General features: G+C 42.0%; 1 protein-coding gene across 1 annotated transcript in view; it reads left to right on the top strand.

Annotated features, from left to right (window-relative positions):
- Positions 1-12,039, top strand: part of OMD (osteomodulin) — a 30,349-nt gene extending 18,310 nt beyond the window's left edge. Inside the window, exon 3 of the mRNA XM_030207119.1 lies at positions 10,769-12,039. Within this exon, the coding sequence (XP_030062979.1) occupies positions 10,769-11,094 (326 nt within the window). The 3' untranslated portion in view covers positions 11,095-12,039. The remainder of the gene's footprint in view (positions 1-10,768) is intronic.

The raw sequence follows: 12,039 nt of genomic DNA, 5'->3' as shown, positions 1-12,039 counted from the left end.
GGCTAGTGTTAAGAAAACAGTTTTACTGACATGCCTTATTTCCCCTCAACAAAATAATTTGTGCTTTAAAACATTTGAACAATACAGTATTTCTATTTTCAATAGACTCTACTATTCACTTTTAGATACAACACATTTTGTACAAACATAAAATCAGCAACTAAAAATAAATTTCTTTAACATTGGAACACAGACCACAGCACAAAAATAAAGAAAACAACACTGTACATCAACTTTACCCTATTTACCTTCGGGAATAAAGTTCAGAAACCCGAACATCCATTAAAAAAAAGGTAGTCAAACTGAAAAGCTTAATTATAACCTTAAGTCACAGAACACAATGTAGTGTTCTTTCTTTGTAGAAAGAAAGTCCTATTGTGTAGGCAGTTACAAGAGTGCTGGGTGATGCTGGTTGAATCCTTCATTGGGCTGATGTCAAAGGAAATCCAGAATGAATGACAGTGTGGGTGGATGGGTGGGGTACTGTCATCACTAGCTGTATTGCTGGAGTAAACCATAGAAAGTACTTAACCATTTCAAAAAAGGAAGCCCCAGAGGGGAAAGCAGGTGCTGGACAGTATTTTTGGACATGAAATTCTCTGTCTCCAAACAATGTTAAGGTTGATCCTTGATGACAATTTTCTTCTTTTTTGATTCTGTGGTCTTTTCTACAACATTATTTTTTTAATGCAATACTTAAATGGGATTTCAATCTTTGACAGATATATTCACTTTAAGGATTATAAACTGAATTCTACCTACATATTTTCTAACTGAACGTCATCTCTTACATTCAGTACTCTGAAAAAACTGTCAACTATTTGGTTTTCACCTGAAATTATATTTAATCAATGGCATCCCAAAAAGCAAAGTTACTCACCTGTAGCAAGTGTTCTCCAATGACAGCAGGCCAAGTATTCTCACAGCTGGGTGACATCCGACGAAGCCTGGCATGGATGCTGACTAGCGAGACTAAGAAATTTCTAGTAACATCCCACTATACCTGCACTGGTGCCTTCCCCCCGCCACACGAACTCAGGTCCCTCAGTCATATCCAACTAAAGAATACAACTCCAAAGGAGGTAGGAGAGTATGTGAGAACACTGACACTGCAGCCACTTACTGGCCCAACTGGAAAAGCCCTGCGGCCTGCTTCTGTGGGAGAGAATCTGCAAGACTTAGTGTACTGTGGACAAAAACACTGCAAGTAAAGGCTCATGTAGAGATTGTACGACTGCATGCGGACAACAAGCATCAAGGCCTGAAAAGCTTTCCTCCCAAACGAGTCCAGTGTCAGAGCCTCTCTACCTGGGGGCGTTGAGGTACAAGTCCTGGAATTCCTACCTCATTGAGAGCGAAGTCAATCACCAGAGAGTGGTGAGGAAGTTGGGCCCTCCCAAATCCGAGCCTTCTGGATACGATATTGCATATCCACCTTCTTAGGAGAAGATTCCCAGTTCTTCGTCACTGCATCTTTAAGGATAGGGTGCAATGGTTCCATGACCCCTTAACTTTGGTGGAAACTCGTAGTCTAGGAGAGTTAACATTTATGCCCTAGGCTCTTCCTCAGTCTCTAACTTAAATGGGATGGCAAAAGCCATCTCCCTAACAAAACTGGTGAAAGAGACACCCTCTGCTGGAGATGTACATCTCACTCGAGGTGGGGAGGGATAAGAAGGTATTCCTTAAGACTCCACCTCCCATGAACAGTTCCACTCAGACTCTTCACCATACTCAGACCTGGCTGAATGAGTTTGTGCCTGCCTCTGCTCAGTGGAACCATGTTCACACCCCGAAGAGTGAGGTACACAGCCCTACCCTCGGACTCTGGGAAAGCTCCCCCCTCCCTCCCGACATCGAGATTAGTACTGTATGTGTTGATGTCAGTGGCCAGTGTAGAGGATCTCTTCATAGGCATGAGCTGAGCCTCAGGAAGAATCTGGGCCTGATCCACAGCTGGCACAAGTGCCCTCAATGCCTGACCAGTTTGCAGCATCTGCATCAGCTCCTCCTTCTACATAGCTCGGAACCGCTCATCAAAAGAAGACATTGGCAAAGGTGGAAGAGATAAGAGAGAGGCAGCCTGATAAAATGTCAATGCCTAACCGGTAGCGGGGCCTGGCTGTCTGGAGAATTGCGCACCAGCACCTCTTCCAAAGAGGGGGTGCGTTCCTCCAAATGCTGGTACTTCACAGGTACTGGCGAAGCCAATGTCCCAGTGCTCCCAGCACCATGCATCAATGAGGACCGGTGTTTGGGCTTCTTGAGTTTCCTCTGATGCTCAGCATCACGTTCCTTCGATGCTGACGAGGACTACGTCAAACCTGTAGCTGTCGTTGGTGTCGGGTCTGATGCTGACTGATCCTGGGCCTGATCTCAGCACCCAGTGTTGACAGAGGTGGAGACCTTCTTGTTGCTGGTGCAATCCCAGTGGATGTTGAAGTCTTGGCAGCCATTGAGGTCGATGCTTCCGGTGTCGATGACAATGTTCAGGCCTTTGAGGAGCCAAAAGGTTTCTCCTGTTGGATTTGTCACGCCCTCTGTGTCCTCAACTATATTTTTAAACAGAGAGAACAAGAGTTAAGCTCATGGTTAGGCCCAAGCACCCAATGCACCAAGAGTGCAGGTCTGTCACAGAAATCACCAGATTACATCAGGTGCACCTCTTGAAGCCACTGGGGGCCTTCTGGGACAAGAAAAGAATAGTAGACAAATTAAACTCCTCAACTGTGAACCGAAAAATGGGCAGCGGTCAAACTGAGGTCTGGTCTAACTAGGCCCAGCACCTCAGGAAAATTAAATGAAGCTTCAAGAGCAGAAAAAACTAATGAAAGTACAGGGAAATTAAATAAGAAAAAGAAGAAAAAAATACTAGCTGAGAAAAGGAAAACTACCCGCAGGGAAGGCACTGCAAAAGAGAAAGATACACACACTGAGAACACAAAATGCATCCTCCCTGCTCTGTGTAAAAAACGAGACAGAGTCCCGTGCTCATACAGTGGGCTGTAAGACACCAGTGCATGAGTGATGGGACGCTACTAGAAAGTTCTTTGTCTCACTATTCAGGACCTGCATTGGGCGCCATCAGATGACATCACCCAGCTGTGAGAATAGGAAGACCTTTTTGTCCTTGGAAAATGTAATGTCCTAAAGAACTCCAACTCCATAGATATCTAACAAGCAGAATGCTCACTGATTTAGAAGTTATGTCAGATTTTTTGTTCTCTATAGCAGCAGCTGTCAGACGGTGTGTCACGAACTCCCAGGAGGTGTGTTACAAGGCATGCGGCATGTCTCTCTCCCCTCTCCTGCCACACAGACCAGCACTGCTCTCTCTGGCTCATTCTCTCCCCCCCCCCCCTCGAGTTCTAAACTGCTTTCTCTTCTTCTTCTTCCCTCCCCTCCTCAGTCCATCAAACTTGTGTTGTCTGCTGGCCCCTGCATTAACACACTGCCACAGCCGGCACCGCACCAGGACCTTCTTTCTGTCAGGTCCTGCCCCTGCATACAGAGGAATGTGTGTCACAAGAGAGGGACGTGGCAGTGGGAAGAATCTGGTGCTGGCCCAGGCAGCTTGTTAACGGACTAAGGAGAGAAGGGAAGCGGGAAAAGAGAAAGCAGGAAAGCAGTGTTGGTCTTGGGGGGATGAGGGAAGGAGAGGGAGCAGTGCTGGACGTGTGGGGGGGAGGGGGGACTGGAGTTGAGAGAAGCAGAGGGAACAGGACTAGATTTGTGGTAGGGTTGACGGAAGGACAGGGATCAGTTTTGGACTTGTGGAGAGGTTAGGAGTAGGAGCAGCGTTGGACTTGTGGGGGTGGAGAGAAGCAGAGGCAGCAGTGTTGTATTTCTGGGGTGGGAGGTTCAGGGAAGGACAGGGAGCAGTGCTGGACTTGTGGGAGGTTAAGGGAAGAAGGCAGCAGTGTTGGGATGGGTGGAGGTTGAAAGAAGGAGAGGGAGCAGGCTTGGACTTGAGGGAGGGGGGATGAGTGAAGAAGAGGGTGCAGTAGTGGACTTGGAGAGGGGCTGAGGAAAACAGGAGTGCTAATGGACTCATTGGGGAGGCTGAGGGAAGAACAGGGAGTGTTGCTGGACTCACCGAATGGCTAAGGGAAGAAGAGGGAGAGGTTTTGGACTCGAGGGGGAAGAAAAGGGAGATATCCTGGATGGGGGAGGGGGAAGAAAAGGGAGAGATCCTGGATGGGAGAGGGGGGAAGATGATGTTCTGGACCCATACTGGGAGGTGGAGGAAGAGGGAGAGGTGCTGCAGGGGGACAGGTGAGATGACAGACTATGGGTGAGGGATCCGGGGAGAGAGGAAGAAGATGGCGGACCATTAGGGGAGGGTGTTGGGCAGAGGTGGAGATGGCAGACCATGAGGTGGCAGTAGAGTGGGTAAAAAAAGGGGGGGATATGCTGGACCACAGGAGATGCAGCTACACAAACCCTGATGCTGTGCTCCTTCCCCATGTTGTATAGGTGGTAAACCGCACAACCTGGAAAGGCAAACAGAAACGGAATTTATGTATCTGTGTCTCCTGGTACCAGTTTGGGTTTCCTGAACCACTGCCCTGCTGAACATTGAAGCTGCATTTTTTTTGAGTGGGGGTGGCATGGAAGGGAGAGGGAACAGGGAGTTGCTGGGCTACAAGGGTGTAAGAAGGGAGAGAGAGGAGAGAAACTTGACATAGTGGAACCTTGGAGGTTCTCAAGCAGATGAGTGAGAGGAGGATGAGGAGTGCATGAAGGAGAAGGGAATAGGAAGCCAGGAAAGGAGTGAGACAGGAGATGTAGGGGGTGAGGAGGAGATGGAAAGTTGATAGGTACCGGTAGGTGAAATATAGGTGGTGGACTGAAGAGAGAGAAGGTGAAATTTGAGGGGAGAGAGAGGAGAGAGAGAAAAAAGAAAGATATCAGAGACTGATATCATGAGGGAATAGAAGAAGATAGGAGGAAAGTGGAGAAAGAACATATGGTCCACACCCACTGGAAAGAAAGCAGAAGACAGACTGGAAAACAGAAAAGAATAAACTGGTACCAACATGCATGGAAAAATAAAGCACTCAGACAACCAACGTAGAAAAGTGTTTTATTTTGAATGTATTTGGTGGAATATGTTAGCTTTGGGAAATGTGCATCACGGATGTCTGTATTTTGTTTAGTAAAAGAGGAAATGCATTTCTGTTTTTATTTCTCCTATATTATGGTACATGCCTAGTTTGACTTCTGAGGTTCCCAGTTCAATTTTTGTCTTTACATTTCTATTTCTAATTTGTGATCCCTTGTTCTGTATTTGCTGTGGGTTTGTCTGTGCTTTGTGTGTGAAGGAGGTGCCTTATTTTGTTTCCAAGTAGTTTCTGAGTAGAACTCTGTAGCAGTCCCACTTGTTCTGTTTTACCAGTAGTAGGTGTATTGGTGTTCTAGGACCCTATGTGATATTTGTAGTGCTGCCTGTTTTGAAGTAGGGTCCTTGTTTAAATCAAAGGAATCAGTGCTACTGTTCTATGGTACATTTACTACATGTATGTTGAGTTAGGATTTTTTCAGGTTTTGTGTTATTTCACAATGAGGCTCATTTTCAAAGCACTTAGCCTCCCAAAGTTCCATAGAAACCTATGGAACTTAGCCTCCCAAAGTGCTTTGAAAATATGCCTCATTGTGGGTCAAGTATGCAGTGTGTCACGGATGCGAGCATTGTTCATCAGGTGTGTCCCGACTGAAAAATGGTTGAGAACCATTGCTGTATAGCATTAGGCAAAAATTATTTTATTTTCTTAAAACAGTGTGAAGTCAGTAATATTTTAGGAAAAATATATTTTGCAGAGTTTTAAACAGTAAAAATAGCTAACCAAAATTCACCATATTTGCCCACTGTAGTCTAGAGTATTTTTTTCCTTTTTGGGTTTTTTTTTTTCCTCATGATACAGTGAAGAAAAATCACTCATGTCTGGAACCACCAATACTCTCTATCTTATATCCAATGTCGCTCCCTGATCTAACTCCCCCCCCCCCCCCCACACACACCTCTTGTTCATTCTAAAGTGCTCCTCCACCTCCCCCCCCCCCATTCCTGCTGTAATGCTCTGTCCAGCACTTTGCCTGACCTCACCCATGGCACCATGGCCATTTCCCCCAATCTGGCTCCTTGCATTTCTTTCAATAAATGTTAACTGTGCTGTCTGCATTCCCAAACTAGTCCCACTGCAAGATCCATGTCATCCAAGATTAAAGAAGCAGGGGTAGAGGATTCCAATGCAATCCTTTGTCGTAACCTAAAATTTGAAAACAACTAGTCTAGATAAATATATTGTAAACAAGTGGAATGATAGCTTTGACAATTTTAAATATAAATTCAATAAAATAGCTACACTACAAAGCCCTGCCTTACTATTATATTCATACTTATATGCAGAAACCACACAAATTGACTATCATGGTAACAAATTTGACAGACCGAGATCATACTGCACATACCTTGACTTAGGACTGAGGTTCATTCCTCTCATGGTATGTGCAAAACTAGTCCACTTGGAGAAATTGCCACTGAACAAAACTGTTTGGGCTCTACCATGAGCTTGTAATAATGTTTTCGGTTTTGGTATTATATGCTTACCGTTCAAAAGAAAACACTTGTCAATGAGGAAAGGATTGGATTATGTATACATCTTATTCTTTTAACCAAATAGTAACACGTTGATAAGGTTCTTCATTGATTGATATGGATATATTGGGGCAAATTTATAATGCCTTTTCCACATGTAAAGCCTATATTACATGCAGAGAAAGGCTTTTATAATATTGTATGACCACATATACATGCAAAACGTAGATGCACAGAAAAAGTGTGCCTATTTTAAGTGATCTGTGCATAGGTGTTCCTGGGAATGTAGTCTGGGCACAGTGAACACAGAGTGGCAATGCATGTGCATATTTTATAAAACATGCATGTACATGTATGTATAGCGTATACATACAAAGTTCAGAGCAGGCATAAATTTATGTGTGGGTACTTGCACATATTGGGGCTGGTTCTGAGATTTTATAAAGTAAAATGTGCATCTATGTTGCCTTTATAAATATGCTTAAAATAGATTCCATTTTGGACATGCTTCATTGGTGCTCTGTTATAAATTACCTCCTCTATGCAGAATTGCATGTGAAATAGTATCATATTGACAGATAACTTACTGTGCTACTCCTATGCCATGTGGTCAACAAAAAACAGTCGGCCACTGTTATCTATTATCGTACAAGTCCCAAGTCCAAAATTCTTCAAAATATTGCCTCATATCAGTCATACAAATCAAAAAATAGCAGAATCACTTATATTTAGAAAGCCATCTTTATATAACTGTAGAATCAGCAATATTTGAAGTCTTCTGATCTCTAAAGATATCTTTTATTCTAGTACGAGTAGTAACAGTGTTTCAATTTCCCAACTTGGGTCTGGGTTATGCTATTATAGCTTCACCAGGGGATACCTAAATATCAAAATTTCAATAAATAGCAACATATCATAAAACCAAAAAATCTCTATCTATAAAAGGCACCTCCAACGTTCTAAATTTGTAGTTGCAAGATCCCATGAGTGTCTGCCCTGCCCCCGCGTCACGTGATGATGTTGAGGGCGGAGCAATGACACTCAACAAATCGGATTGTCATTGGGTAATCTCTGTTTCCACTCCCCAATGCAGCCGTCATTCCCATACACTCAAAAACCAACCAACATCGGCGCTGGACCCCATCCCCCCGCCCCCCTCACCCACCCTCCCGCAGCCGCTCGCTCACCGTTACACCGCCCTCCCTCTCCTCTCCGACTCCGGCCATGGTGCACGACGATTACTACACACGAGCAAGGAACCCCATTGGTTATTCTCTGTTTCCACTCCCCAACACAGCCGTCATTCCCATACACTCAAAAACAAGCACACAGACGTTTTTTTTTCTTCCAAGGAGCACACACACACACATTCACTCTCTCTCTCTCACACAATCACTCTCACATACACTCTCCAAGGAAAACCTTGCTAGCGCCCATTTCATTTGTGTCAGAAACGGGCCTTTTTTTACTAGTGCTCTAATATTTCACACACTGACAGGAGGAGAAGCACTGCTGGTTCTTCAAAATGGCTACCAGTGACAAAAAGATGCTGCCAGATTTTAATCTTTACACATGCGCACACATTCTTGCACTACATCCAATAGGATTACACAGCAACAGTCATGTGAGTCCAATTTCTTCAAAGTAGCACCCAATCTATTTCTTTGTTTAAGCCTTCTGGCTGCACAGTTGCCCATTCAAAAAATCATTTTCTGTTCTCACAAAAGTAACACTCTTGAAACATCACCACCTCTAGAAGTGTCACCGTGGGAATGGGGCAGGGAGGTAGGGGGGTTATGGTTGATTGTTTTTTCAATGTTTATGCACCTAATGGTGGGAAGCTATAAGAGTCCAAGCTCTCCACACTTTTGTAACATTATATTGGGGTTTTTCAGAGTGGTGAGTACATATTAATGTGTGTTATATGCCTCTTATTCATTTCTTATAAGGGGTGGATGGGGTTCTAGGGGAGGTGAAAGCTGAACATGGGTTGTTTCCGTATCAATTTCTTGTACGTTTTGTTTGGTGAATTTCATAGTAAAAATGTTTTCATCTAAAACTATAAATCGTAAATCTTGCAAAGTATGTTGAGCTTTCTCCAGTGTGATACCAATGGCACTTCTTCTCAGCCATGACACAAATTTAATGAGATGTTCCGCTATCCTCAATTTAATTTTTCTTCCTGTCTGGTCAATATAATATTTCATGCATGGACACGATGCAATAAATGTTTTTGGGGGGGTTTTTTGACCGGTGACAGAATTGGATTACAAAACCTTTGCACATGGATCAACACATGTGATCCTAATATACAGTTTACTGCCAATTCCCATCTTACAGCAAACTAATTTTTAGATATTTGGTTAATGTATAAGGAGGGAAGATATGAAGACACTAATATCAGAAGAAAATAGACTAACTCCTTATTACATTTCTGTAGTTTCCAGTCACCTCACTTATGAAACATCCCAGTAGGACAATTCCTGAGACATTGAAGATTATGTTATCACCATAGAGAAATATAAGAACCAAGCTTTAACTATGTCTCAAAAATGTAAACAACATGGATAGCCCCCTAGGGTTATTTTAAAAAGCCTTTAAGAGGGCTTTATTTACTCAGAGGTTATTTCAACCTAAAAAAATCACTCTCAGGAATCTGCATTAAAATAAGCATTACCTTATTCAAGACATGCGTTTGGAAAGAAGATTGTCAAGAAATTTTGTCATGTTATGCAGTTCCATCCTCAATTTAAAGAACTTCTGCGATCTGCTTATAAAACAGGATGAAATTTGGCCAATATATTTACTAGCGCAACATTTCAAAATCAACCACTGAAAGGTCACCGTCCATGTGGTCAATGTATATACTGCACATATGTATGACAAACAGATAAGGCATTGATTCCAGGAACGAACAAGTTTTATTATGTATTATATCACTGGTAATTGGGAAGCAAAACCAGTGCTGGGCAGACGTCTACGGTCTGTGCCCTGAAAATGGCAAGGACAAATCAAACTTGGGTATAAAGTATAACATACCACGTATAACGAGTTTATCTTGTTGGGCAGACTGGATAAACCATACAGGTCTTTATCTACCGTCATTTACCATGTTACTATGATTTATTGCATCAAATGTCTATGCATGAAATATTATATTACCCAGACTCAGAGAAAAATTGAATTGTGGATAGAACATTGCATCATGGGAAAGAAGTGCCGCCATTGGTGTCACACTGGAGAACAGCTCAACATACTTTTCAAGATTTATGATTTGTAGTTTTAAATGAGGTGACACTTCCTAGAAGTGGTGATGTTTCAAGAGTGTTAATTCTGCAAGAACAGAAAATGAATTTTGAATGTGCAGCCACAAGGCTTAAAACAAAGAGATAGACTGGTTGTTACTTTGAAAAAATTGGACTCACATGACTGTTGCTGTGTAATCCTATTGGATGTAGTGCAAGAATGTGTGAATATGAGTAAAGATTAAAGTCTGGCAGCATCTTTTCGTCACTGGTAGCCATGTTGAAGGACTAGCAGCTCGCCTCCTCCTATCAGTGTGTTGAAATTTTAGAGCATTTTTTTGTTTTATATGTTGTTGTTATTTATTGAAAGTTTGATATTAATTTAGTTTCTCATGATGAGGTCCGTAATGATGAAACCCAGATCTGAGTTGGGAAATTGAAACACTGTTACTACTCGCAGAAGAATAAAGGATATCTTTAAAGATCAGAAGACTTCAAATATTGCCAATTCTACAGTTATAAAAAGATGGTTAACTGGCTTTTATTGCACCTTGATGTACTGCCACATTTGGCAACCTGTGGGATCCCAGTACCGGGGTTACTTCACTGTGATTTCTGGGCCATATTACAACTTGCTGTGTAGCACCACAAGTCGCATTATGATGTTTCATAGTAATGAGAATCTCATTACTAGGTAACCAGCAGTGACTTAAATTTTGCCACAGTATTTTTACTCAAGCAGTGTTAGGGCTGTTTAAGTCGTGTTAAAGGCCAATTAACGCAACTTAAGGCCCTAATACTTCTTGATGAATTCCCCTCTAAATAAATATCTGGTCTGAAAGCATAAAATCTGTTAGTTGAATACAATTATGAAGATTTATGTAAACTATTTTAATATAATCTTTTTTCCCCATTTGCTCTACAGTAATAAATGCTACAATGCTGTGTCCGACAATTGATCCAATGAACAACTATCGCTTGACCTACCTTCGTGTGGAAAAAAATAAGCTAAAAGCTTCAATAAGCACATATGTCTTGTTTTGCTTTCCTCACATCCAAAGTATTTACTATGGAGAACAAAAAGTTAAGGATGCTCAAAACCCAATATTGCCCCAGTTCCCAATGCCCCATGATCATGAGGAGGAGGAAGAGGAAGAGAGAGGGGCATGGCCAGTAATACATGAAGAGGAGGAGGAAGAGGAGGAACATGGTGGAATAGACCATGATGATTTTAATCCCTACTCATACTAAACTCGTATTTTCCAGTATGTTTGCATAGAGAGGTTGTTTATCAAATTCTAAGGGCCCAATTTACTAAACTTTTTCCTACTGGCACATCTCCCATTCTGTGTCCGAGTAAAATCTAGCCTTTCATCTTAAAGAACCTTTCTGCCTACTAAAGATAACCTTTTGTGTATGTTTTGTAAAAGATGCAACTATAATATGAGCATGTAAAATCATGGTAGATATGTTTCAAACGTTTTAGCGTTTCAATAACAGAAAATAGAACAGCAGCTTCCCTCCCTTTCATTGATTTTCTCATTATCTTCTATCTATACTTCTGTTGACATCACAAGCATAACAATGGACTGGCCTACTTATAAACAAAAAGAAAACTATTTTCTATTTTTTTTATTCTATAACATTTCAAAAGCACACATGGTAAAAGGGAATAGTCAACCTGAAGAAAGTTGATTTTTTAAAAATCTTTTTTCTACTTTTTTACCTTTTAGCATACCTTTAGCGTACTCTACTACTCTCATCTCTTCTCAGATGGATTTTTTTGTAAGTGCAGATGGCCCCTTCTGGCCACCGTGCTGAAAGGGTGCCCATCTCAAGGTACACTACTAGCGCCACTGGTTGGCCCATAGGGCCTGCCACTGTAGCAGCCTCCACCTTCCCTCCCTCCACAAGCTATGCATGCACACCCAGATATGGTGATCCTAGAGTGGATCTATACTGCAATGCTATAACATGAGACTTGAATATTTTAATTTTAAGAGACCATTTTTAATTCCTTTGAAGTAGCCAACAATTCTCCCGCTCTAGCTTGTTAAGAAGTACCCACAAATTATGTAATATTAACTGCACAAAACTCATTCTTATGGGAAATTATTTTATATATCATGGAAAGTACACAGAACAGCAGAAAGATAATATGACCTGCCAAAACAGTTGTATCAAAATGCACAGCAT

Source organism: Microcaecilia unicolor, chromosome 6, assembly GCF_901765095.1.
Source record: "Microcaecilia unicolor chromosome 6, aMicUni1.1, whole genome shotgun sequence".
NCBI classification, from domain to species: Eukaryota; Metazoa; Chordata; class Amphibia; order Gymnophiona; family Siphonopidae; genus Microcaecilia; species Microcaecilia unicolor.
This window is presented reverse-complemented; position numbering and strand designations above follow the sequence as displayed.